Source organism: Chenopodium quinoa, unplaced genomic scaffold (genome assembly GCF_001683475.1).
Source record: "Chenopodium quinoa cultivar QQ74 unplaced genomic scaffold, ASM168347v1, whole genome shotgun sequence".
NCBI lineage: Eukaryota > Viridiplantae > Streptophyta > Magnoliopsida > Caryophyllales > Amaranthaceae > Chenopodium > Chenopodium quinoa.
In genome coordinates, this window is record NW_018742244.1 from 2,107,399 (window position 1) to 2,135,350 (window position 27,952).

General features: G+C 34.7%; 5 protein-coding genes across 5 annotated transcripts; 1 reads left to right on the forward strand and 4 right to left on the reverse strand.

Moving 5' to 3' along the window:
- Positions 1-695: 695 nt before the first annotated feature.
- LOC110739725 (translocon-associated protein subunit alpha-like) lies at positions 696-4,821 on the reverse strand. Its single transcript, XM_021920198.1, has 8 exons — positions 4,636-4,821; positions 4,159-4,329; positions 4,002-4,052; positions 2,994-3,082; positions 1,981-2,058; positions 1,639-1,842; positions 1,121-1,192; positions 696-1,035 (listed from the first exon to the last, which is right to left on the reverse strand). The coding sequence occupies exons 1-8, from the start codon at positions 4,691-4,693 to the stop codon at positions 994-996; spliced, it is 765 nt and encodes a 254-aa protein (XP_021775890.1). The 5' UTR covers positions 4,694-4,821; the 3' UTR covers positions 696-993.
- Positions 4,822-5,968: 1,147 nt separating this feature from the next.
- Positions 5,969-12,763, reverse strand: LOC110739733 (protein XAP5 CIRCADIAN TIMEKEEPER-like). The gene is made up of 12 exons (XM_021920205.1): positions 12,429-12,763; positions 10,411-10,476; positions 10,268-10,332; positions 10,050-10,159; positions 9,683-9,761; positions 9,524-9,600; positions 9,373-9,434; positions 9,148-9,279; positions 8,995-9,048; positions 7,941-8,006; positions 6,901-6,975; positions 5,969-6,323 (listed from the first exon to the last, which is right to left on the reverse strand). The coding sequence occupies exons 1-12, from the start codon at positions 12,597-12,599 to the stop codon at positions 6,273-6,275; spliced, it is 1,008 nt and encodes a 335-aa protein (XP_021775897.1). The 5' UTR covers positions 12,600-12,763; the 3' UTR covers positions 5,969-6,272.
- Positions 12,764-13,792: 1,029 nt separating this feature from the next.
- LOC110737853 lies at positions 13,793-15,523 on the reverse strand. The gene is made up of 3 exons (XM_021918202.1): positions 14,559-15,523; positions 14,171-14,236; positions 13,793-14,076 (listed from the first exon to the last, which is right to left on the reverse strand). The coding sequence occupies exons 1-3, from the start codon at positions 15,412-15,414 to the stop codon at positions 14,051-14,053; spliced, it is 948 nt and encodes a 315-aa protein (XP_021773894.1). The 5' UTR covers positions 15,415-15,523; the 3' UTR covers positions 13,793-14,050.
- Positions 15,524-16,406: 883 nt separating this feature from the next.
- Positions 16,407-19,842, forward strand: LOC110739742. Its single transcript, XM_021920211.1, has 6 exons — positions 16,407-16,562; positions 16,738-16,812; positions 18,388-18,492; positions 18,581-18,836; positions 19,054-19,131; positions 19,242-19,842. The coding sequence occupies exons 2-6, from the start codon at positions 16,774-16,776 to the stop codon at positions 19,376-19,378; spliced, it is 615 nt and encodes a 204-aa protein (XP_021775903.1). The 5' UTR covers positions 16,407-16,562; positions 16,738-16,773; the 3' UTR covers positions 19,379-19,842.
- A 666-nt stretch (positions 19,843-20,508) lies between these two features.
- LOC110739749 (U3 small nucleolar ribonucleoprotein protein MPP10-like) lies at positions 20,509-26,637 on the reverse strand. Its single transcript, XM_021920225.1, has 14 exons — positions 26,347-26,637; positions 25,235-25,990; positions 25,017-25,072; positions 24,002-24,182; positions 23,776-23,886; positions 23,522-23,659; positions 22,544-22,612; positions 22,408-22,449; positions 22,164-22,232; positions 21,471-21,542; positions 21,311-21,364; positions 21,051-21,192; positions 20,895-20,957; positions 20,509-20,798 (listed from the first exon to the last, which is right to left on the reverse strand). Exons 2-14 carry the CDS (start codon positions 25,964-25,966, stop codon positions 20,785-20,787), a joined length of 1,743 nt encoding a protein of 580 aa, XP_021775917.1. The 5' UTR covers positions 25,967-25,990; positions 26,347-26,637; the 3' UTR covers positions 20,509-20,784.
- Positions 26,638-27,952: the final 1,315 nt, after the last annotated feature.

Sequence of the window (27,952 nt, forward strand, 5' to 3'; positions counted from 1 at the left end):
CTGGCTGCAATTACTCTATAAGTAGAGCTAAAGCACTGTATTGTCCATAATTAATTCACACATTTAAAGAAAAAGTGTACTGCTCAATTCATCTAAAATGTTTAATTATTGGATACGAATATGATTTGGTTTAGTGCAGCTTAGAGGTAAGATAGCTTATACCTGAGGTAAGATAGCTTATACCTTATACGACAGCCTGCAACATAAAGTTTCAAACGATACTACTTCAAGCAACAGTGAACTTTTCTCGACAATATTACTCCCTTCGTCCACAATTGACTCGTACTCAAAGTGATAGTATGGTTACTATGGTACGAAGTCAGAAACAACACAAATCTAAATTTAAGAAAAACAAGCAATTGGATTCAAAAATCGAAAAGAACTGCATGATTAAAGAAACTTAGAAAATGAGACACTGAAGTCACAAGATTAGTCAGTGAGATGATAGGTAAGCTTCGATCAAATATTCAAATACTACCTCTGTGCAACGATTAGACATTTTTCCTCTCTGCTTTATGTCAAATCGTTACACAACCCGTAACGGAGGTAGTAGAAAGATAAGTCAAATCAATACTGATCCTGAAAATGAACGTGAGCTATATAGAAAACAACATCAAGCAAAAGCTCAGTTAAAACACAAGGAGTCAGAAGTTCAGAACCAATGCAGCTAAGAATACTGAGAAGGGAGCTTGAAATATAATGGAACATCACAGCACTAAATATTGACGAGAAGTGGATAATTGTAACTAATTTGTGAAGATCTACATGCTTACAAAAAAAAAATCCTGTTACGAAACTGTATAGTTTGTATGACAAGTAACTGACGGGTGAGCTAAAGCAAATATCATTGTAGACTAAACTCCCATCAAAATTCCCTTGCACATTCTAAACTAAAAAAAGTAGTCTCTTCCGCTCTAACAAAATCAAATGCCGAGTTCTGAGTTACATGAGCCTATAAATAGACAACAGTTTTTTGTACCGCAGAAGACCAATCTATTTCTTCTTCAATTTGTTGGCCTGGGTGTATGCGGTACCCTGCATTAACCACGAAAGACTGGATATTAGCAATCATTCATAGAGAAGCTACTAAGATTTTTAATTAAGATTAGAACCAACATACCTGCAGCCATTCATCCAATGATGCATCAGTTGATCGAGTTCCAACTTCCACCTTAGGTGCTTTCTTAGATTTCTGAGACAGATGTAACTAAATATCATAAGTAAACATTACAAACACTGACCATACAACTATACTAGCACACATCTCCGTTTTGACAACAGAATCAACTACCTGCTGAAGATGATAACATGTACTATAATGGAACTCAAGTTTGACATGTAATTAATCATACCAATGGTTGAAAGAAAATACAAAAATACAAAGCAAGTTCATAACCTCCATCCAGCATTAAATATTTATCCTAGGATATCAACATGAGCAATTTGGACCTAATACCCCCCAAAACAATCAACATTAGCAATTTGGACCTCAAGATCCCTCAGAAAAGCACACTACTTATGTGCAAGAACATATACGAGTGTTTGAAAAAAAGACTTAAAAAAAAAAAAAAGGTGGACATACAAAATCAAGAAAATAAAAATTGCACAAAAGACTACAAACATGGAGAAAGAATTTACCTTTGAGAAGCGTTGTAATTGACCACGTATCCACAAACCAAGGGCAGCAACAAGGGAAAAAGCAAGCATAACCAGGAAAACAGTCTCAATGGTCAAGGGGCCACTGGCCTCAGTAACTTCAATGGTGCCATTGAAGAAAGTGCTCTGATACGGAGTTTTGTCAATCTCATAAACGATAGATCCTACAAGATCAAATGATCCAGGCTGCAATGAAAAAGTCTTGCCGTTAATTTTACAAGCAGATAAATGATTTATTTTTATCAAGTAGCGTTTAGCCATTTACAAGCAACAGCCATTAATGGAATAAAGTCTGAACTAGACAATCAGAATTATATCAGGTACCTGCAAGTATTTGCTGACAGCAAATACATAGGGGAAAGTGGCTTGAGCTGATGAAGGAACTGAGGCATTGTTGAATACCTATATTGAAAAAGAAACCATTAAGCCAAATTGAAAGCAAATTAGAGAAACCGAAGATGAACAGCTCTAAAATAATATACGCCAGATACAGGACAAAATAAAATGCAGATGAACCAGTGAAATAAATGCAGACAGCGTATCACAACCGGACAGGTTTATCGTTTACATCAGTTAGCCAACCTTCACAAGCTTCACTAAAATGAACAAACCTACCAAGCACAGTCTCAAACTATATGAAACAAACACGAAAGCAGCACAAGTAACAATTTATTTTATTTTATTTTTTAACCCAAAAAACATCACATCCTAAGCCTTGGTAGTTGGGTACCTGCAACCCCACACATGGGCTACATGTCCATTCCTCTTTCCCAACACACAAATAGCAAAATAATAAACACCAAGAAGAAAAAAAAAAAAAACAAATAGACAACATGAAGTAATTGGTGGTCAACAGTGATGTAGCCTATAGATTGTACAAAGTGTTAAATATAGTTTTAAAAACAAGACAATAGGCAATAGCACGACAAAAAAAGTTAAATTGAAAAAACCTCATCACAGCATGGATCATGCACCAAATTTTCACAAGCTAAATTAGTTGGCTCCTAGATTATAGCATAGAGGACAATACCAGACGACCAGTACCAAGTGTAACAAATAATTCTTCCAAACTCAGATAACAGAAAAATCAATCTGATTGGCTTTCAAAATATCACATATGACTTACAAAAGTATACTTGGTCACCAACCAATAACAGGCCTATTGGTTACTTCAACAATCTAACTGTTCCAATATCCGATATATATGGATATGATATACTAATGGAGCAAGTATGGCCTAGATGAAAAAAGGCATAATCATATAATTTAAATAACAAGTTCACTATTCTGGTGGTCATGTATCCAAGTCTACATGAAAATTAAAGAGCCTTATATACCTGTGCAGTAAGGTTCTGAACAAGCAAACGATGATCATACGGGAGATGAACGCTGGCATGGATTGCAACAACACTGAAACTTGCATCCCCTGTAAAATAAATCATAGTAAGGTAACATCTCAATGCCTTCACTTCGTAAAATACAAATGCAACCTGCAACTAGACTAAAATCCTAAAACTCCTCGCTTGAAGAAACTTCAACCCCATCATCAACCCATTATAACCAAGTCTAGATACTAAATTCACTTCACTCATGAAAATAGAAGATTATTAATAAGAGGAAAAAATAAAAGGCTTTTTTAATATTATTTGAAAGTACCAGAATAGTGGCCAATCACAGTAAAAAAAAAAAAAAAAAAAAAAAAAAAAAAAAAAAAAAAACCGCTCTTAGTATCTTCATATAATAATCTCAATGAACCAATTTCCTTACATTTAGAATTATATAATATAAAAATACACCTTTCTTTTAACCGAAATGTAAACCTTATCTTAATTTTATGATAGCAGAAACATAATTTTTATAATTGTAATACACACACACACAAAAAAACATTTCTATGTTGAAATATACTCCTGCAAACTCAATTCAACCACAAAGATAAAATCATCACCAGTTCCCCCGCATATACTTCAAGTATCCGGAAAAATCTCTCTGATGGCAATATTCACAAAGAAACATGACAACTAATAGAAATCTCCCAATCCCCCCCCCCCCCCACCAAAGTTGCTGCAATTATAGTCCTATAGTTCTAAAGACACTCAATTTTACCAGTGAAACAACATTGCACAAGACCACATGCATAAACATCACATGCAACAACAATTATAGTCCCTATAGTTCTTAGACCCTGAATTTCAACAGTGAAAGAAACAAATTTTGACAACACCACAAACATTTAACATCACATGCAAGTACATACAACTCCAAGAAAACTACTAGTTAACCACACTAAGCAAACAACCCGAAGGCGAAGAAACCGAGGGAAAGTACGAAAGTTCGAAAAATACCATCATATTTGATTCCAATAAGCACCTCAGATTCTTCCCCAGCTGTCACAACTGCAAAACAAACAAACCCGTTTCAGATTAGGTCAACAATCCCAAAAAAAAAACACAATGCAGACATTACGAAGCTGAAATCCAAACAATTAAGACCAGATCATACCTTTGCCACTATTTTTGGGGAAAACATAAGCTGTTTCAACCCCAGGAGCAGAGCTTAAGCTCTCATCACCATAAACTTGAGTGTCATCGTTAACAACTCCAAGATCACTCATTTCCTCGGCGATGGAATCACCAATGGGATCATCCGTAGGTTCCGATTGACATCTAGCAACTAACAATCAAATCCCACAAATACAATTCAGAATTTTTTCAATTAAAACCAAAATTTGACAATAATCAAACAAAAATTTCTGGGTCAATAATTTCAACACATGCAGATCTAAATTAAGGCTAAACAATCACATAGTATTGATGCAAATTTGGATCTTTAATCGTGCAAATTAAATCCCCCAAAAAAATCAGGAATTCAGATCCATGCATGCAATAGAAATTACAGAAGATAATTGGTAAATAAATCAGAGTGTAAGTATGAAATTATAGGATATGAAATTAGAGATCCGATGAAAAAAGGAATTACCTTGGAGGAAAGGAGAAGCAAGGAAGAGTAAAGCGAGGAAAAAAACCCTAATCGCCATTGTTAGAGAGAGGAGAGAGAAATAGAGTGTTAAGATGAAAAATCTTTGGGCAAGGGAAGGTGTTGAAAGTCTTATAGCGAAGGACAGGTGAAGGAGAGTTATTTTTCTTTTCCCTTTTTTTATGGTTGAAAATTATAATCGGAATAGGGGAGAAGGACTGTAGGTCTGTAGTAGTACCAAAGAGCCCCAATTCATTTCATGATAAAAAAAAAAAAAAAAAAATGTATATTCAATAGCCATTCTATATATAAATCAATATAAAATTTCAATCATCTTAACATTTCTGAGGATGAACATGTACTTTCTCGTAGGAATACTATAAATTTTTCAATATTATAGCACATGTGATATGTGTATTTAGTTAGGGCTAATTTTGTTTGGTCCAACTTAGAATAAATAAGTTTTTTAAGGGTTATTCAAGTGCAAATTACAATCAAAATAAGATATAATAATATCTAGTAAGTTCAAATAGTTTAAGAAAGTTTGGATAAGTTCAGACTTGAAAATTAGATGAATAGAACACACTCTTAATTCGGGTAGGGTTGATCCGTAAAGGATTTTGGTCCAATACAACACTTCTTCTTACTAACCAAGCCGACTACATTATAAGGCACCTTGAGCAACGGCTTAGGCTCGTACCCTTTAGGCGGGCCCCACATCTTTGAATGAAATTTGATTTTTACAAGAAAGACCCTTTAGTTTTTGCTCTAAGTTGCAAAAATGTTCAATGCAACCAAACAAAAAAAAAATTACAAAAAAAATTTGAGAAGTATAAATGTAGGATGCACACCATATCATTAAGAAGGTGCAAAATCAAACCTAATTAGTATTTCAAAATATAGATCATTAAGTTATAAGTCCTCAACTATTTGTAAGAAAATACAATTTTTGGTTAATCTTCAAATAATTCACATGTTACATTAATTTATCAAGGCTCAAATACTCTTACGAGTTGAACATAGCCTAATTCAAATGCCGCTTCATTTATTAGTTTGTAAAATTTAATAATTTATTCAGTAAAAAAAACAGAGAAACTCTTCAAGAGTACCAAATTATCAAGTGTCCCATACTCGTACTACCCATAAAGTAAGTTTTGATTAACTAATACAGAGTATAAGAAAAAGACGTTGCGCATTACACGCATAGCAATATAAACATGTGTTGGGCACTACTACAGTGGTTTAACAACTCTTCTCCATTTTAAGGAATCACGACGAAAGTAGTTGGAGTGAAATAATGTCATCACTTTATCCTCAACAAAGTCAGCTGGATCAATTGGAGTGAAATAATGTCATCACTTTGTCCTCGACAAAGTCAGCTAGATCAAAACATTTTTCATGGTGATCTAATTCCTCCCATGTTTTCACTTAAAACATACATATATGGATTAATCTATAATCTCGTCTCAGAACTTGGTAAGGAACGGGAAAAGAGAAGAACGACTAAACTTTAAAAATCATGTTCCTTCCTCTCAACAGCAAAAACAATACAATAAATGTAAGTTTAGATACAGAGCTATGCTATAAAAAAATGTCAAAAACGATATCTCTGTTACAGATCGATCTTTTTCTTGGGTTGATTAATCTCCATGGATCGTGTATCGTTCCCATTTTCTTGCTGGGTCATAAATCTGCAAATGATAACACAAAGAGGTCCACAGATACTGATCAGAAGAGAGGAGTATCCTAATTTGTTCAATGGAAAACGCTAGTACTAATATACAGAAAACGAAAGACAGTAGAGTGCAACAGGACATATACAGGTCAGCAAAAGATGCATCCCCCGTCAGGAATTAATAGTTACAAATATTATATGCAATGTCCCAAAATCATCTTCCTAAAATAGCATTGGTTTATAGTAACTGGATTTCCTATCATGTCCTAACTTGAGTGATGGAAGAGGATAGAGTCGATAGAAATAGCACAGCTATTGTAGAGGGTATATTTGTAAAATCATGTCATATGCTTAAGACGTTCAGACAAGGTGAACACTGATTACAGACAGAAGGAAGAGAAGTGGCACTGTAAGAGGCTAAAATTTGTTCAGCTTGAACTCAATTCAAAGTAGATATACTTAAGAGGCCAGCATCATCAACCCAGAGTCAATCATGTTGACATTTATGTGCTCACTATTAGAAAATTGAACACAAGCATAATACAGCTGAACCACATAGACAAGGGAAATAATTTGCTCAGTAGAGTTAGTACCTCCCATCTTGATGCAGGGAAAATGTGTTTGTTCTTCTCATACCAGTGTCTTTCTACAACTTTTCCAGCGTGCGACTGCAAGGAAATGATGCAAAACAAGAATATAAAGTTAATTCAGTTCGTTGTAACATGCAACCAAATGCTAGTGATTTACTGAAATCGGACTATCGAGGAGGGGCAAAAACCCAAAACACAGGCATGGTGATTCTATTCAATCATCTCAAAGACCCCAAGTAAGAAAAGGTCCATCCAGCAAGTTCGTAACATAAGCACTGGGAAGCAATCAACTTGAATTACACGACTAATCCCCGACCCTTAATATTTTGCCTATTTACCATCTTAGCTTGTCCCTTTGAGTTTGCCCCATACTACATATGGATATAGTTGACCACTGCTCTCACACACCCTACATTTGGTTTCTCAGTTTCCTCTCTCATCAATTCCTCCCAACCAAATTTTCAAAAAAAGTGACTTCACCCCAATATGTTGAACAAAAGGGGACAGAAGGAGTATTATTCCTAAACCACCTGAGTATAAACATAAAGTGTACATTGTCAATTCCAAAGCAAATGGCATAATGTCATCAACATGGTCCACGCAGAACCACTAAACTGAGCTGAACTGAATTTGCCTTGCATTCATCTTGATAAAAATCCCAGTTTTATCTTAATCCCTTAATCATCCCACAAAGCTTTGATATGATTTTGTTTATAAGTGATTAATTGGTTGCTCATGCTTTCGGGCCCAACTTTGGTTGCATGATTCAGAATCTCAAGTGAGCTTATCAAAACATAGGCAAAAAAAGCACAATGATTCAACTCCAGATAGTCTAAGAAATCAAGTATCAACTCCAGCATCTGAATGTAACTTCTCCCCACCCCTATCTACAACCTGGCAGTTAGTTCAATGCAACTATTATTATCACTACTATCCCTAATACGTACGACGGTACGAGTATATCATTGGTTATATTCTCACTTCTAAGGAGCAGTCCTCAATATAAGCAAAGACACAAAAGTGACAGTCAGAGAGAAGTTCACCTCATCCTTTTCAATTGTTGCATCAGCAATTGTTCGAACATCTTCATGTACATCAAAATGGAAAAGCTGTGATAACAGAAAAAGGGAAAATCATTAGTATGAGAAAACAATAAAGTAACATTGATGTGATACAGCCTTAAATCATCAAGAGTCATAATGTTTAATACAAGATCAACCCAGCATTAACCCCTATGAATTAATTAGACAAGGTTTGGGGGGTCCAAACTGTAAATATTCCCTTTCACCTTATTATTCAGTTAAGCATGAATCATCAAAACATCCATTACACATTAACCAGTCAAAATTCACCAAGTCACAAATGATCTGTTATAAAAACTAATACAAAACACAATAGAGCTGCCTACCAGTTATTTCAGGAACAACATTACCACACCAACTCCAAACATCAGAACAAAAAGGCAATTCTTGAACAGCCCACTACCAGCATAAATCAAGTCCCTATTCAATTGTTATTAACGGGAAACACATAGCTCCAAGTTCCAGCCAACTAAGTATAACTTTTAAAATAAATAAATAAATAAAAATTAGGCAGGGTTAGAAAGCTATGCTTTCCCGGCAGACTCACTAGAGCTTGGAAGTACAAGCTATCACATCAAGATTCAAGTCATCAGGACCCAAATAGGAAAGTAACCAACTGGACAAGGATCGGCAGCACATATCTATGTATTACTTTGCTCCAAAAAAACCATTCATAAATAAAGAAAGAGACGCCAAGTTGATATAACCCTAGATGCTTCAATTTTTGTCCACACAATGATAGATTATCATTCAATTTCACCCTTCTGAAAATTGGAGCATGCAAAGTATTCTAACCATATCAATATTAGCCTTACTGACAAGACTAATGCTAACATTAAAATAAAATAAAAAATGAATGCAGCTTAGTTAATATCAGAACTTTTTCTTTCTCTTGTGTTTTCTTGGAATCATTTCCAGCTAGGCTCAAAAGATGATGAGCCCAAAATAATTCAAATCAAGCCAAAGAACAGAAGAATAAAAAAATAAAAAATAAAAAGTAAAAAGAATAAATTACCGGTCCACTTTTGCCTCTGGCCTTGTTTATGATCAGATCATAGAAACTGTGTTGCTGTAAAACAGAAAAATCAGAATTGTATGGAACAAAGTCAAGGGCAGGGAAAAATAGCAAACTTTTAAAATCAGAAAAGGATAAACAATAAGAGTTTACATGTGGAATGATTAGATCCTCTTTCACATAAAGCAGATTTTCCACAGTAGTAGTCCGAACTTCACGAAATTCAGGAGCAAGCTGCTGCTGAACTGCCCGAAGAAATGCCCCAATAGTATCACCTTTGCGCACCTGAAAAAAACAAAATTACGTTCAGAAAACTAAACAAAGACCATTATAGATGCTGCCGGTCATAGATTCAAGGATTTAAAGAATTTCACTAGCCTGGATTACTCGTCGATGACCTGTTCCATCCCAGTAACTATACGTGATTTGAAGAGGCTCATCTGAAATTCAAGAGCAAATAAAGGAAAGCAATGAATAAAATATATAGGTGTATTCAATGCAAAATTATTATATAAAGATTCATATGTACTTTTTATCATTGCCTGCTCACGAAGCCATTGTCTTCCTAACCTCTCCCTTTCCGCTTGTTCTTCTGCTTCTCTCTCACTAAAAGCATCTCAAAATGGTAAATTTCATATTCTTCCCAAAGACATGCACAGAATGAAAGTCATGTAAGAAGATGCAAGACCTGTCCGGCAAAAAACTAGTTTCAACAGTAGGATCTTTTCCAAGCTTTCCACATTTTACTTTGACTGGTTCCTCATTATCTGTAACAAGCAAGCAGCAGCATCAGTAAAAGGTATTGTTAGATACCTTAAATAATATCCACTGATAAATATTGGCAGACATATCTTAAAATGGCACATTATATTACAAACATTCAAATTATCAATAAGCCATTGTTAGAGTTCTTTGTAATTCTCTTCATGGTAAAGAATCTGACCACGATTTGTTTTACTCCTTAGGACAGAATGTGGTGATATAGTAAATAAAATAAACAGAGAGCACTGGATGGATGGTATAAACTTTAATGATTATAAAGGAAGGTTTCTCACTAATTTCTTCTTCTTCTTCAGACCCGTTATCCAGTTCTTCGGCAAATGATAACCGGGCATTCACTTTTCTCTTCCTCTTTTGACGCTTTTCTAACTGAAGCTTTTCTTCCCTACAAAACAAGACAAAAAGGAAGGCAAGGTGCACAACTGTAAGGACTTACAAACAGAAACCACAAAGTGTCTCTTTAAGTACCAACATCATTTTGAATTCAACTCACTCTTCCAATAGCTTCAGTAGTTTCTCTTTCTCTTCCTCCTCAAACTTGTTCTGAATATTGACCCTCTACATATACAAAACTATACATGTGTCAGGAGAAGACAAGGTCACCTTCTCAAACCTGGGAAGACAAAATAGACTTACCTTCTCGACATATTCCTCCCTTGAAACAAGACCAATAGTTTCTTTCTTGAATGCAGTCTCAAGAATCTGCAAAATTTGTTAGAAATTAGATTAAGCATGTTTACACATAACACAAATTTATTTCACTTTAATAAGGCGAGATCTAAAAGTTAGAATAACTGATACATTGTATAAAAATTAGCCAACTTTGACATGCATATATACATAATAAATAAATAAATAAAAAACAGCTAAATAGCAGCAATAGAGTACAGACAGCTAGACAACACATAAAGATAAGCAGCAGCAGAGTATGCTAATTGCTAACATACCCAGCAGCAGTAGACTCACATACCCATGCATATGTCACTGTCAGCTTAATATAATAGTATAAATGTCTCCATGTTTTGGTCAAAAATGAAGTATAAAGTGTCCATAGTCATGTAGGACTGTAGGAGTAAAGAGGATAAGAGTCATATAACAGGGGCACTTGAGGTAAGATAAAGAGTCTAAATGCCATAGATCATCAAATACACTAGCCATCCATCAGAGCAAAACGTTACCTAGAGCTAAGCTAAGTAATTAGGAAAAGTAATTCCTAGGGCAAGATAAATAGATACACAGCTTTCGACATAAAGCTCTCTATAACCTAATTATTAGGCACAATACTTCTACTTAATGTGATGAGAGAAAAGCTTCCAAAAGTAATCCGACCACCAAAATCCTTTGAATTGAGTCTTGACTCTTGACAAACACAAGCCCAAGGAAAGACAGCCAATATTCAAAAAAGGAACAGTCTTCCTTAATCAACAGCCCCATAAAAATGGGTTTTCCATCGCTATGAAGCACGGGATAGTTCTTGATTAGCATCCAGAGTACAAGAAAAACTAGAGGATATCTTGAAAAAAAAAATTAAGAATAATAATAACCCCCTCACATGGAAAGTACAAATCTAATGGAAAACCACATACTTAAGACCACAAACATCTAAAAGGACTAAAACCCTCACAATTACAGGACTATTGAGATTGATCATTAAATTGACTTACGCACCAACCACACTAACAAATTTAACCAACTGTACATGATATCACTCTCTTCACATCTTCACTCTCACAAATTTCTTTGGACACTCCTTTGAGTGATTGGTTAGTAATTTAATACCACATTTTACTCTCGAAGAGACTAAACTAAGCTCAAGTCATCACCCAGAACCACTCATTCATCAACTTAGCACACCATCAGAGAACTCCATGTCCTATTCATTAAAAGAGACACCCCCTTATCAATTATAAACCCATAATATTTATATAATATATGAACTTAGAAGCACGAGATAGAACAGTGTAAATGGAGCCTGTATCTGGAAGATGATTTACCATATCGGCATATCCTTATCATCTTCAATTTTCTTTGAAAGTAAACTAATCAATTTTGTTTACTACACTCAGCTCTACAGCAGTCCTAAGTGCGATCGATCCATTGTCATAAAGTAAGGAGATTGATGGTTGAAACCCTAAATCCCTACATTCATGATTCATCCAAAACTCATGTTCCCCAGATGAGGCACTACTTAAGGAGGATGGTTCAGGAAATTGATCCTTAAAGTGCATAAAATTCCATTTCTTTGGGTTAACTAATAGTTAAGCTCAGAATCGATTTCGCATCACAATATCTACCAATATAATTTCATATGCCCCCAAGTTTTTTCTCATTCAACAAGAATAATACAAAAAGAAAGAAACAATCATTTGAGTTTGAGTGTCATCAAAACTGAAATTAGGCTCAACAAAACCTCAATAAATAACAACCCCAGATTAAAACCCAGAACAATTCCATATAAATAAACCAGACCCTTCAATTAACAACAACCCTAATTGCAATATACCAATCAATTCAACCCTCAGGAAAACCCGAAAACCTAATATTGCATCAAATTGAACCTAAAATACCCTCCAATTACACAAAAAATCAGAAATCAAACAGAAAATCCAATCCCACCCCAATTAAAAAAAGAGAGAGAAAGTGAATTGTATGACCTCGGAAGTGCCGGAACCAAATTGGAGAAGACCAGCTTGACCTTGAGTAGAAGAAGTTTTGTTCTTGAGCTCTTCAATTTTGCGACGCTCAGCTTCTCGTTGCTTCTCAAGCCTCCTTATTCTGACGGCATCTTGGGCACTGCCCACATACCCATCTCCCATTCCCGCCATTAATCTTCTCTCTCTTCTTCTTTCACTTCAATGATCTTCGATTTTTGCTTCAATGGAGAATTTCTGGTTCTTAGGAATGAAGAACAGAGAAGACGAGAAGTTGGTAGGGCACGGTAAGTCGGTAACACTTTTTATTTGATCTAATTTTCAATTATCGTGTCTTGTTTTGTTACCCGTAAGAATGTCATTAGTCTCTTAATCTCGTATCGTATGGACCTCCTACGTAATAAGAATGTTGAATACTCCATAATATTTACTTTTTACTGTGGGATTGAAGCTCAATTTTTATGCAAAATTTATAACTTTTGACCCTTAAAATAAGAAATATATTACTCTGTATGAAATAGATGGGTAGTGTAAAAGGTTAGAGAGTAAGTATTGCAAAAAAAAAAAACAAGGAAATAAATATGTCTCGTATGGATCTTTTGATAATGATTATTTTCTGTAGGGTCGTAGGTGACTATAACTTGTTTTATTGCTAATTACAGAGTATTTTTTTCAATTGCTAAAGTGATTTCTTCAATCTTGGAGTTACGCTATATGAAAAAAGACAAAACAAGTCTTAGATATGACATAATTAATCGAAACTATAAAGGGTAACTTAAACATTGTTGCACGACAATCTTATTGCAACTCTTGGTCAAGCAATATTGATTCGGAGAGTAGGGTGAGGCAAGCAGCCAAGCAATACTCATATATTGTTTTTTTTTTTGTTTTTTTTAATATGTACTAGTAATAACCAAATTCTTTTGAAATACATCTTCAGTGATAGATTATATAAATAACTAATGTTGGGTTTCAATCTTTAGCTTATACTCATGGACGATCATGGTTCAGTTGGTTTGTTTTGCATGGTATTGACCAACGTGACACAATGATTTACTGACGAAATTGATATTTCATTAAACATTATTTTAGAAATATTAGAATTATGTCACATACAATTGCGTTAGCATGAGTAATTTTTGGGAATGCTTAACTTAGCAATCAAATAAGATTGTAAACAATAGATTTAGGTTAGTTAGGTTAATTGTTCATTACAAATACTTCATCTTTTAATCTTTTATTACCAGGCACAAAAATTGATTAATATTTTGACATATGACATTTAGAATTTACTTGGATATTATATTTACCATTAACAATGTTTCAACACTAATAATATTATACTGCAAATTAGTATATATTTGTAACTATTTATTAGGTCAAAATAAATCTCGAAAAAAGCATGTGTCGTATAATTATATCATGACACATTTGGATTAAAGTGTACAACATCATATAGTATTCACATGCAAGTTCTACACTTCTTGTAGTGTTCCAAGACTCCAACTTTCTAGTCAACATGTTCATACAATGTATCGATTGTGGTGTTGTAGACAAGTCTGTTTCCTTGTATTGACCACTTAACTAAAGATCCTCAAACTTTACACTTGATTTTAACTTGCACCTCATAAAATCATATGAAAATGAAATCCTGCATAGAGTTGGCATTTGTTTAATTTTACTCAATTAGTAAAGCATAATATTAATAATAAAGGTCAAACTCGTAAAAGTATAAAAGAACTCACCTGCTAGTAATGCAAAGATGCTAATCGAACCCCTTAAAATAGCACTATTTGCTGTCATTGATTCAACTGCAAGATTAGAATAAAGAGATTTTTGAAATGGTTAATTACAATACTATAAGAAAATAATATACAATTGTTCAGTTTTTAGCTTCAAAACATAATATAAATACCATTTTGCATGTCATAAGATGAATAAACGTATAGGTTTATGTATTATAATATTGTGTAAGGATATCCTCGTTCATTAAACAATACTTTTTTCAAACAAAATAGAACTGTACACAATGCAAGTATTGTATAAAGATTAAGCTGTTAAATTTTTAATTTTTAATGATAAAATGCAATAGGAAGCCCATTTTCACGAGAAAATTCATGATTAGTTTCTTACCTGAAGTTGATTCACAGTTTGCAGTCGAATTCCAAGTATCGCACATACACAATTCTGTAATCCCGCTATCATCACTACCTTTATAACCACACGTGCCTTTAGTAGCCTCACACGATCTACAAAACGCGTCATGCCCTTGAATCGAGTATTTCACACGTATGCCATACGACCACTCGTGTGGCCCATCAACTCTCAATGGTGCTAAATTATAAACACTACTATACGCTTGACATTCCAACTTGGTAAGATTTATCCCTTGGACCGACCCAACTTCATCAAAAGCCACCGCACAACATTCCGGTGGGCCCAGCCCAGCTACCAAGCCCACTTCAGTAGGCCCGATGGACCCCCAAGCTGGACACCTATAGTAGTCTTCACAGCCCAAACCCGATATATTCCTGCATGGTAGATGTTTATTGGAAGGAAACCCTTTGAAGAGTGGTGAATTTCTTGTACACCCGAGTAGTAAGAAGGCGTTATCGGGTGTTGGAGTCAAATACGGTTTCCTCCACGGTTCGACCACGAACCCGTTACCGCGTGACTCGAGAACAATCTTGTTGCACGTTGATAAGTGTGGGTCGTGCAATGTAAGGGCTTGAAATGTATAATCTATGTCTAGTACTCGATATGACCCCGAACTTATATGGAACATAAGGACATCATTGACACAATATAGAAGATCTCGGTATCCCGGGTGTCCACAACCGTATTTGACTCCAAACGGGTAGTCGATTGTAATGTTGCCACAATATGATCTACATGAATTAGCATGATTATAACCCAAACTTAAGGGTAGTAGTAATGAAGCTTGGATTAATAGTGCAAAAAAAGTGGTTGATAATCGAGGTTGACGCATTGTATTGAGATAAATGAACGAAAAATACAAGATTGCGAAGAAAGAAAATGAAGATGAGTTGAAGTAGTAAGTGTAATTGAATGGCAGTTAGAGTGTTTGTAGTTAGTGATGGAAGTCATGGGATTCTTTGCTTAAGGTGGTAACTAATGACTTTATTCCCATGTGTATAGAATGATTAAAGTATCTTTTGTAGTTTTGTTGTAGAAGTTTTAGGACTCGTTATTTTTGGGCTTCTTAGCAAATGTAGGGATGTAGCATATTGTTTGGATATGAGCTGAGGTAACAAAGGATTATTTGAATTGGGCTAATAAGATTTGGTTTGAATTTGGGTGAGAAATGTTAAACAAATTGGTATTGTTGGCCGAGTCAAATCTAGTTATGCATGTTTATGTCGAGCTTTTAAATTTCATAATAAACGATCAAAATTAGTCATACAAAGCCTTAAAAGGCTTAGATCATATCACTTAAATTTTGATCAAAATAGGGATATTGATATTCGAAAACACATTGATTTTAAATCTAAATATATTAGTTAATAGTTAGTGTATCATTCCATTTTTCTAACACATTAACCTTTAATATTTACAATTATATACGGAGTATTTTATTGTATTATTGAGAATTATAAAAAAAAATATTATAGAATGAAATATACCTATACTAATCTAAAAACATTTTACATGACAAATCATAAACTTTTTAATACATTGAAGTAAATAAGTACCACCTATATAAATAGGTAGTATTATACTTCGTAAATGTCAAACTGGTAGGGCCTATTTGTTGTATAGTTACCGGCCTTTCTCATGAGCCCTAATCTCTTGTTAGGTTGTATATATACGCTTCTCATACTCTAAGACAAACTACGAAAAATCATTTCATGACAAATTGTTGTGATTAAGGGCATGTTTACTAAAATATTTTATGAGAAAAGGAAATTAAGAATTGAAGTGAATTGAACCGTCAAACAAAACTCCGTTATGAGTTTGCCTGGGTATTATCAATTATGGTACCCAAGGTTAGAAACCGAATTTCGTCACCATCTTTTTCTCTACTAAGATCGTTCTCGTCTGCCAAGTCTTCGAAATAAGAGCGAAACCAGAATCACACCATTTTCTCTACTAAGCTCGGTTCTCAACAATTTCTAGGTATGCAAAAATTTTCTCCCGCAAACTTTTCTTTTGCTTACCCTAAGGTTGTTGTGATTACCACGAAAAATGATTTTGATGATATTCTTCAAAACATAGCTGAAATGTATTCTAGGCTTCTAGCTAATCCTAGTTTAATTTTTATTTTTAACTTTGATTTTGTTTTAATTTTTAGCTGATTTGCAAACGATTTAACGAATATTTTCGAGTGATGGAAACCGCTGAAAATGCAGAAGAAGCTGTTTCAACTGTAAGTTCAAGAAATTCCAGTTTCAATTTGAATTATTTGATTGAATTAGATTTGCATTATTGTTATAATTCAAAATTTGGGGTTGAATTTTATGTATGTTTTTATATGTATATGTAAGTTGCTAGATTGTTTTTATGCTATTAATTTTGTAAGCAATTGTTTTAACAATCATCCAAAAATCTAAGCTTGTCTTTTCAAGAAGAAGGGATTATTAGATGCTAGCTAACTATTGAGCCTTTTGGTATACCTGGTGAACAACTAATATATGTTCATTCTTCAAATTTAGTGGTAATTTCAATATGTTAATTAGGGTAAAGATTCTACTGATGAATTTGATAGAAAAAGGGGAAATAATAGACAATCAATTTCTGGGGCTTCAAGTGTTTCATCTGGGGTTAGGTTAGAGAACATTAGTAAGAGTTATAAGGGTGTTACAGTGCTGAAAAATGTGAGTTAGGAAGTGAAGAAAGGGGAGAAAGTAGGGTTAGTTGGGGAAACTGGGCCAGGGAAAACTACCCAATTGAGAATTATTGCTGCGTTGGAAGAACCTGATGATGGGAATGTGATTAAGGCCAAGAATAATATGAAAATTCAATTTTGAGTCAAGAAGGTTTTGATGAGTAAGACAGTGAAGGAGGAGTTTCTGATCGCGTTTAAGGAGGAGATGGAGGTTGCAGAGAAGATTGAGAAGGTGCAAAAGGCAATTGAGGGGTCTGTTGATAATTTGGAATTGATGGGAAGATTGTTGGATGAGCTTGATTTATTGCAGAATAGAGCACAGGCTGTAGACTTGGATCAGGTGAATTCTAAGATCAATAAGTTGATGCCTGACCTTGTTGGGCCGCGGATTCGGATAGGTTAGTGGCTTCTTTTAGTGGTGGATGGCAGATGAGAATGTCACTTGGGATTTGGGAAGATATTGCTTCAGGTTTATTGAATACCATATGTAAAGTCTGATGTTGTTGAGATTATGTTGAGAAATTGCAATCTTACGGTTGTTGGATGCATAGTTTATGAACACTTAAAGTTTCTGTTTATTTTATTACGGAGTATAATGTTTCTTTGCTTAATGATAGATACAATATTATTAAACAAGCTCGTAAAATGGTATTAGAAAGAAGTTTTCTTCTGTCGTTAGTGGGAATAAGTATGTCATACGTATAGGTTCTGGAATTAATGTATGAAATTTATAAACATCGGCCCAAATTTATGACTAAATTTGCAGGATCTTAAAAGGCTATGTTAACATATGTTTATAGTTTCGATACTTTTCGAGTATTATAGCTCTAATAAATTTCACGAAAAGTAACATGAAGATAGAGGTTCATCGCCTTTGTTTCGTGTTGACAAAGTCCCAAGATATTTCTAAAGATATCCTTATGAGAAATAGATTTAAAGGAGGTATAACTGACTCGTTTATGTGGTTAAATTTAAGTTAAGATTCGCAAAATGAAATAATGCAGGGTCCTTTTCATCCTTATGTTTTTGGGAGGGTGTGAAGAGGAGGTACGGTTGCGTAGTTCGATGTATTGCATCTTCTATTCATAATGTTACATCTATTTCTTGTCTGTTTAGGGAACTCCCAAGTTAGCTGGGACTGTTAATTGGGGAACAGCAACTGTCATCGGGATATTTGCTGGTATGTTATACGGTGGCAGCAAGGAAGCAGCTGCTTCTGCTGTAAGTTTATTAATCTCAATCAAATATCAAATTTCTGTTTCTATTATATCCTTCTCTTCTAATTGAGGACCTTTTGACAATTTTCCAGAGTAAGGATGCTGAAGTGACACTGAAGCTTGGAAGCACCCCAGATAAGCGAGAGCAGTATCGGTTGATGAGAGATGCAATGGAGAAGAGGTTTTATAGAGTTACTCGTGGATCCCTGGTTGGGGGAGTGCGCCTTGGGATATTCACTGCTGCATTTTACGGTCTACAGAATCTGTTAGCTGAGGAACGAGGAGTCCATGATGTGTATAACATTGTTGCAGCTGGTTCAGCCACTGCTGCAACATTTGGTCTGATAAGTAAGAGTTTATTTCCTTAATTTTTGCTGAAGTATGTTGCAGTAGTGGTCTAGATTTGGCATGAAAGTATTGTACATTTGCCCAGTCTGTATTGTGGAGAGTTTTGTGTTCTGATGTGCTTGTTATTAGTTTCTGTTTGTGGATTGCTTCAGGCAATAGTCATTGGATCCTTGCTTTGTCTTCTATTTGTCAATTAACATCTTAAATAAAAATTCAGTGCCAGGATCTCTCCTTTGGCGTGCCAGGAATGTCATGATGGGTTCTGTTCTTGGGGCAGCCTTTTGTTTTCCTCTTGGTAAATCTACCCCTTATTATCTTTTTATCTATTGTTTCCATCGCCTTAAGCATATCTCAGATACTGTATTGTATGATTGTATCGTCATTGACAAGCAAACTTTGGCATAGGTTGGGCCCATTTGAAGCTAGTAGAAAAGGCAAATGAGAAGAAGTTCACCCCTCATCCTCAACTAAACGAGAAGGGAGAAGTCAAGACTGGTCTTGAAGTTGCCATAGAAAGACTTGAAGGGAGTATAAAAAAGTAGATCTATGTTTTTTCAATGCAAATACTCCGTAGCCAGCTATCATCTCAGCTCATAAATATGCAAAATGAGGAAGTTTACGTCATGCTACTATGTCGGGGAACACTGGAAAGATACATCCAAGTGAGATTTTACCAATTTTGATGTATTTGTGGATTCTTGGGACTGTGACTCGCTAGTATTATTCACGGGTACCAAAGAAGTGTACTGTATTTTACTCCATAGTTTGATACATAGCCTTTCCCATTCAGTTTCATTGTAATTGGCTTGAGGCAAATTTGCTCAATAGTGAGTTTTTGCGGGCTTTTGTCTGAGGAAGCAAGATTGGGTTGATTTAGGTAAACCTATGTTACTACAAATGTTTCCCCTCTGTTACAACCTATACTGATGAACTAATGCTAAGAATAAAGCTGCCTTTACCTTTGGCAGATGGATATGTAATTGATCTTTATATTGAGTTTTTGTTACAGAGTATCTTGTTTTGTAGTGGTGTACTAACGGTTCGGGTACCCGATAACCAAAATCACTAAAAGTGATACTCATAACCGGATCGGTTATCGGGTACCCAATAAGATATCCAATAATGATAATTAAACTTAATTATGTACGTAGTTATTATGATATAATTTACAACTAATTAAAAACAATACCATATGATCTTGACCAAATTATTAATAATAGTACGAATCATTGATATTATAAAGTGATTATGAAGTAAAGTAAAAGTTTAGATTTATATTAATAGATTTAAATAGGGAAAAAAAGCAAAAAAAAAATGCTTATCGGATCGGATCGGGTAACCGTTAATTTTAAAATGATATCCATAACCATACCCGATAACAAATTATCGGAACGGGTACCCGAACCGTTATGGTTATCGGATCGGGTACCCAAATTTTCGGAACGATTACGGTCTTACGGATTGGTTTTTCGGTTAGTTTTGCTCAGCCCTATACTTAGGTATGTTGATTTATTTTCCAAGCCTAATTTTGGTATGTTGATTTGTTACGAAGTATATTGAGTTGAGTGGTTCCTCTGCAGTATGCAAATGTCGCTTTGCAAAAAAAAAAAGTAATAACAAAAATTAATGAAATTTGATTAAATAGAGTGAAAAGAATCTGTCATCTTATACATGTAGTTAAATAAGTAAGATATGACCTAATATTTTTTTTAACAAAATTGTGCCTGAAGCTCCCAACAAAATCATCCGAATTTCTTCTGTGGTGTATACTCTCTTCTTCTCTAGTACAGGTGAGGAACTAGTGCTTTGTGTGGCTTCAGCTAGTTGATAAATAATGCCTCCAGTGATCAAAGAACAGGGTGGCCATGTCTATGACAGCTTTAATTCGCATCCTATGAATTGTTAGAAATGCCCAAACCTTAAGGGGCAGTCTTAATTTGAAGGGATACTACTGCTCCTTGCCTGCACCAATCAAGGAGATAATTGGTGAAAAACTATAAATACTACGTATATACTCAGTTGAACAAAAAGCTCCATACTACAAATTTAGGTGGTTACCTTCAGTCAGAGCTTGGGACGGTTTCTCAGGTGCTCGGTCTGCTACTTTTTTCGCATTTACAGCTAAAATGGAACAAAAATAAAAGAGAATATAGCATTAGCATGAAAGTGAAGTGCAGAAAAGATAGCTGCATAATTCACATGTATCAATTTTACCTTTGTATTTTCTCTTCTTCTTGGCTCTCCTCTTCTTTCTGTCCTCCTTTGTTAATTCATTTGCCTCTTTGATATCTTTCTTACCAGAAAACACTTCCTCAGGAGCAAGCATAGCAGCATCTGACACAGCTACTGGAGCAATCTGTTCAAGAAAAGCCACAATAAATCAGACAACTGTGAGTGCACATAGATAAAAACAAGACAACTTGTATCAATCAAATACAAAATCTTAATAAATGCAGCAAGAGACAGGCATTTACCTCTTCCATGGCTAAAGCTGGAACATTGGTCTGAATAGACATATCCTCAATAACCTGTCCAGCCAATATAGTAATTAAGCACAGGTAACTTGGTCCTCATCACACAAACATAAGAGTTTATCAATATGCCAAAAGTGGGATAGAAGCTAATAAAACATACCGGCTTGGGAGCAAAATGGAAGTGGGAAAGTGCATCCAGCTTCAGGCACAATCTTTTGAACAGATTGCTTGCCTGGCAAAAAGTGAAATACAGTTACACCAACTATGAAACACACCGAGGGTTGAGCACACAAATAGAGAGAAAAGCACAAACCTAACATATACAGGCAATAACAACTAAGAATACTAAGTTATGTTTTAAGTCTAACTTCTATTCTTTATTTTTTTATTCCCATAAATGAAGCCCCTCCCTCTATTTGCAAGGAAAAGTGGCATCCAAATACTAAAGAAATGAACCTAATTAGTGAATAGAAGCCTAAAGCCCCAGCGCTCCCATACAAATATTTGATTCTAAGTCAGCTTATTTTAGATCTATATATTAATGCTAATCTATCAAGCCCGTAATCAAATAAATCAGAGAGATATCGGCTATAGCGCTCCACATTGTTGCTTCTAGGTAGGACATGAACCAGTGATTAAAGCTTGACCTCGCACAGCTACTACCAACCCAACCCCACCCAAAAATATTTTTGCTTGTTAGGCAAAAAGGAAAAAACTAGTTACACAAGAAATGTCCTGTAAAATGAAGGTTAGAAAGAAATCATTCTGCCTCATCCCACAACCTTAAGCAACGAAAAGAATAGATGAAAACAATTGTACAGCCAAAATTAAACAGGTAATTTATTGTACATACCTCCTTCTTCAATTCATCATTAAATGACAAGGGTGCAGCAACAAATCCAGTTTGCTGAGCATATTCTTCCTGCAAAAATTTCATTTAAGTAAAAACCAAGGAATCTTTTATGATGGTTCCAGATGTATTATCAGCTCATAATCTCATACTAGGTGACACAAATAATTTCTACAATCCATTTGTCAAATACTCAAAGAACATACTATAAGGCTGGAAAAATTTGCATTTCAGAAAATGATCTAACCTCATAGATTTCAGCAAGGCCTTTCTTGCTTTTATTATCATCCTGCACAGAAAGTAAAATTAGGGTATGCATGTCATTTATGTATAAAAAGTAAGAAGCATGAAGGTAATATAGGATATTGAAAGGGAGAACAAACCAGCTCTTTTGTTTCCTTGGGTGCTGCAGTTGGCACTTTAGGAGCCCTTTGCACATCATCAAAATGTCCCTGAAAACATATAATTTCTACATTTAAATCAGCTCTGTTGAGTATGGCATGCATGCCCACTGTATAATATGAGAATTGTAGTAGTGACTAACAAGGAAATGAAGAAGCAAAATGTGGGATGTCGAGCACACTATCAGACTTCATACAAGCAAATCAAGTCAAAAATATTTCAGACAAGAAGATCTAGGAAATATATTAAGGGCTTAAAATTTTAATTTGCAGGGTGACTGATGTCTGCAATCCAATATGATACACTTAGATAAATGAGTGTTTGGGGCCAAATAATAGGAAAGTTTGGGTAGGATTTTTTACACGTAGGTGTTTGAGGATAATATTAGTATTAGTGGGGATTTTATAGGGTAGTCAATATTTAATGTACAATGTGGATAACAAGAATTCTCAATTTATGCTACTGAAACTACAATACTGTTGTTGGACTTGGATACTGGTCATAGTCTCATATCCAGCCATTTTTAATTTTGGAAAACTTAGAATTTTGTTGGTTCTAAATTGCTAATTACATGTAAGTGATGTAACCATGGGAGAGTGACAAGTATCTGCTAGGAGCTTCATCTTCATGTAAAATGAAGAAGCCAATTATCAAAGATTTTTACGGTAGCTAGAAAATTCCTGGTCCAGTGTCCTCTTAAGATATAGATCATTCTTCATTATTTTTATGATTTTTTAGTCAAGTAAGATTAAAAAAAAAAGATTTCCAAAACTCTTATAAACACTCTAAAGGTATACGGATATCTCTGCAGAAGTATAAACAAACAAACCTTGGTTTTCTGGGCATCTGAAATGTCAAATCAGTACAATAAACATTGATAAGGTAATCTACCATAGAATACTAAACATAAAGATTTTTAAAACAAAAACATATATGAACCAAAAGACAACAACTTATACCTCAAGTATTCTTTTCTTTATAATATCTTCAAGAGATGCTGTCACCTCTTCTGTTATAACAGGAGGAGGCCTTATGTTGTGCTCAAAATCCAGGTCCACTTCCAATGCACTATCTACTGGCCTCTTGGATGCAGATATCTACTCAGAGTAACCAAAGGGATGAGAATTTAGTATAAACTAATCATTGGAATAGTGGCAGGCTCTTAAACAAGACACCTTGGCAAAACTTATATTTAGAATCCAAAAAACTTCACCTCTCCCTGCATGGTCCAATCTTTTGGAGCCAAATTTTCTGCTTCCATCTGCTTTATTTTGGCTTGTATCTTTTCACGCTCCTTCTCATAAGTAGACAAATTTCCCTTGTTCTATAAATTGACAGCAACCCAAGCTCAATGTTAAATGATAAAGTCAGAGCATGTTGTGTTACCCAGACAAAACAGAGCATGTGGCGTTGCACAGAAAACAGAACATTTTTACTACCTGCCCGTCATCATCATCTTCCATCTCTGAATCATCAGCATCACCGACATCATTATCTTCCATTTCTAGATCATCAGAAGCATCAGCATTTTCTTCTTCCATTTCTGAGTCATCTGACTTGTCAACTTGCTTCTGTTTTTTAACTGGCCTTTTCTTGTCAGGAACATAGAAATCTTCATACCTAAAACTCATAAAATGAAGAGTGAGTGCATAGCCAAAATAGCACAAACAAGAAGGTTTTGACAGGTGCAGCCACCATAATAATGTAAATTATATAGCATTGACTTAAACAGTGAAGTACATAAGTAAAATAATGTTTTCTGCCAAACAAAGACACATGCCCAAGGAAGTTGAACAAAAGAGAACATGGAAAACAAACAAGATTTGTTGGACTATGTAAATACATTTATACGTCTTTATTGTTTCTTTTAATTATTCTGATATTACCTATGCCAAAAATAAGTACAACTATACATATACACTAATCAACAACCATTCATCAAACAGAATCACTTTAAACAACTGAATGCATATCTAACATTGTTGGCTATACATGAACTGAAAAAGATATCCAGACCATGCTTGGGAGGTGCCTACACCAGTTGTTAATGTCATTGCAATAAATAGATTCCAATGCTTTCATCATACTCAAGCACACTGGTCTTTGTAACCAGCAGGTAGATTCTCAAATATTCACATATCAGCAACGGTATACTTCCTCCGTTCTTTTTTTATTTCACCATAAGGGATTTCACGCTTGCCAATGCATTACTTTAGCTATCAATATCTTCAATTATACATTTGAAAAGTAGAGTTCGATACGAATCTAACTAGATCCCACATGACTATATTTTCCCTAATGTATAAATCACAAATGATGGTCAAAGAAGATTAATTGAATAGTGTAAAAGTCCTAATGGTGCAATAAAATAAAAACGGAGGAAGTATATTAAATATACATATTTAAACCAGAATAAGCTTTACAAACACCACATAAAGCAAGATCAGTAAGCACCTGATGTTATCTTCGGACCCATCTTCAGAACCTCCATCTCCGCCATACATGAGAAGCTACACAATTTAACAGCAAGTCAGATAACCTCCGAAAAATGTGAACCAACTCAAACATACCTCCCCCTCAAATAAACAATCGTTCAGGGATTAAACATACACATAAAAGACAAAATTAATTTCACAAAATTAATAAAAACAAGCATGTAAAAGTATGCTCACCTCATCAGCATCATCTTCCTCACTCTCCTCACTTTCATCCTCTTCATCATCAGCATTTTTACCTCTCTTTGCCTTTTTCTTTTTCTTCTTACTCTCCTTCTTCTCTGACCCATATTCTTTCTCCTCCTCTCTCACAAGATACTTCTCCAAATCCTTAATCTTCAAAAACTCATCTTCAACCTCTGGAACCCCATCACCATCATCCTCAAAATCCTCCTCCTCTTTCTCCTCATCATCGTCATCATCTTCTTCTTCGTCATCTTCCTCATCCTCCTCACTTTCGTCATCTTCATCTTCATCACTTAACCCCTCAGATTCCTCACTCTCTCCCTCCAAACCCAAATCTACATTTTCCTTTACATCTTTCTCCAACACCCCATTGGCACCAGACACCCCAAAAAGCTTCAATATTTGCTCCGGTTTATCCTCATATCTCTTGATTTCTCGTTTAAGAGTATTAATCAGAGGCTGAGATTGAAGGTCAATCTGCTGCCAAATTTGCTCGGCGTCAAACCCATCCGAATGAAGCTGATCAAAAGGTGACTTGGGTGAGTATGGTTTGAGAGAAGCAAACAGATGTTGAGAGGCTAAGCGGGCAAAGCTAGAAAGGTCAGAATTTGGAGATAGAAATAACGGCGGGTCAGTCGACTTAAGCTTATCAATGGCTTCCGAAAATGGCTGGACCGGAGCGGCGGCCGCAACAGCTCCGTTTTCATTCTTCCGTCCTACCATTAAAGTACTATTATAAACAAAACCCTGCATTAAATTAGCAACCAAATTTGATTCAATCATCAAAGTATCCCAAAAATCAAATGAAATTCTTCTCGCTTAATTATACCAACGTAAAGTGCACATACCAAAATTCTAACAACAAAATCACTCGTTATAGTCCTTCAATAAGTTACATCAATTATAATTTATAGTTCAATAGTCCGAATTAGAATAAACCCTAGATTGACTATATTGACAAGAAGAACCCTAGATTGACTATACTGACAAGAAGAACCCTAAATTGATTATACTGATAAGTATATAAACTACAGTGCGAAAGTAAACCCTAGACTGCGAGATTGATATTCGACGATTAAAAAAGAAAGGAAGAGATAACTAACCACAAGAAGCTTCTTCAATGGAGGAGAGAAAGCTCAGAAGGCGCTTCAATGGAGGTTTTTGAGTACGCTTCAATGGAGGAGAGGGAGCTGCAGCGTATAAGTGAAAAGCTCCAAAGTGGGAAAATAAATGTAAACGAATAGAGATTAATTTCCACCGTCCGATCTAAATATTATCAACAGTCTTGATTTATTCTTGATTAAAACGTAGTCTTTTTTTTTCTTTTCTTTTCTTTTTTGCCAAATGTTTAAAGCGTTGAGAAAATTCAAGGTTTTGTTTGACGTTAATAATTTATTTTTACAATTAAAATGATTTTATTGATAATAATTTATTTTTACAAAATATAAAATATACTCCGTAAGTACTTTTTTTTTTAAGGAAATACAAGCATTATTTTTTGTCAAGATGAAAAGAATAAATCTTCACAAAAATAAATCACCAAAGTTTTGTGCACCAAAAAAAAAAAAAAATTCATCAAGCTTTTGTGCACCAAATGGAATTGGATTTTTGTATCCGGAAATTCCCATCGGTCGTCCATTACCCCCAGATTAGTCTTTTTCTTTTGTTTTTGCTCTTCCTACAAATGCTTTCATTGTGGGACACATAAGTCATTTTAGTAGGGTACGTTACTAAAGAAGTGTATGTTACTAAAGTAATGCCATATACCGACAATTGCGGAGTATGTGGATTCCCATTGGGAAAGGGGGGATAGAGGTTAAATTTGAGGATGAAGAAAGCTGATGAAGGTAAGATTGAAAAAACAAAGTCGGTCAATTGACAAAAGAGTCTAATATCATTTTAAACTTCCATCCACGATATTAGAAATTGTGCTTTTTGGAAGATGGAAAGATAGGAGAAGACTTAAATGTACTATTTCCACATATCGCAAACAACGAGAATATACTTTTGGACGATAATCTAAATTTGTTGTTAGATTATTTTCCAAAACGAATTTGTGTTAGTGCAATCTAATAAAGTGTAATTGATGCAATTTTCATTATGGTTACATAATGCCAGCATCAACTGGCAAAATATTTGTTTGTAAAGTGTATATTTGACTTTAAAAAAATTAGTATAAGACTCACTTCAGCTTAATTTATGTTCAGACAGTTCGGTTCGGTTCAGTTCAGTTTAGTAAATGTGAACAACCCCTTAGTTCATTTGAGATCCCATAAATTTTCATTATTATCAACATTTTTCAAAATCAATGCTCTTATAGGATCATTATTCTAATAAATACACATGTGCTTTAAATAGTTTTATTTATGCTCGAACAATTGCGTAACAGTGTAAGTAAACTAATACTCCATAATCCATTATAGATTACTCAACAATTGACAGCTTAACACCGAGTCAAAGCTCAAATTCTACCCCTTTTTTTTTGTCTAGGAGGACAAAAATGATCAACTTGGGGAAATTATTAATATAAAAACATTAATCATCAAATCATAATAAACATAGTTTTATAAGAACTAACCCAAAACCAAAACAATGCCAGTATAAGTCATAATTCCATACTTAACTTTAGTCCAATAAGAAGTATAAACGACCCAATTATCATCTTATTCATAAATACAATACGAGAATTTTATACCCTGTATTCTACTC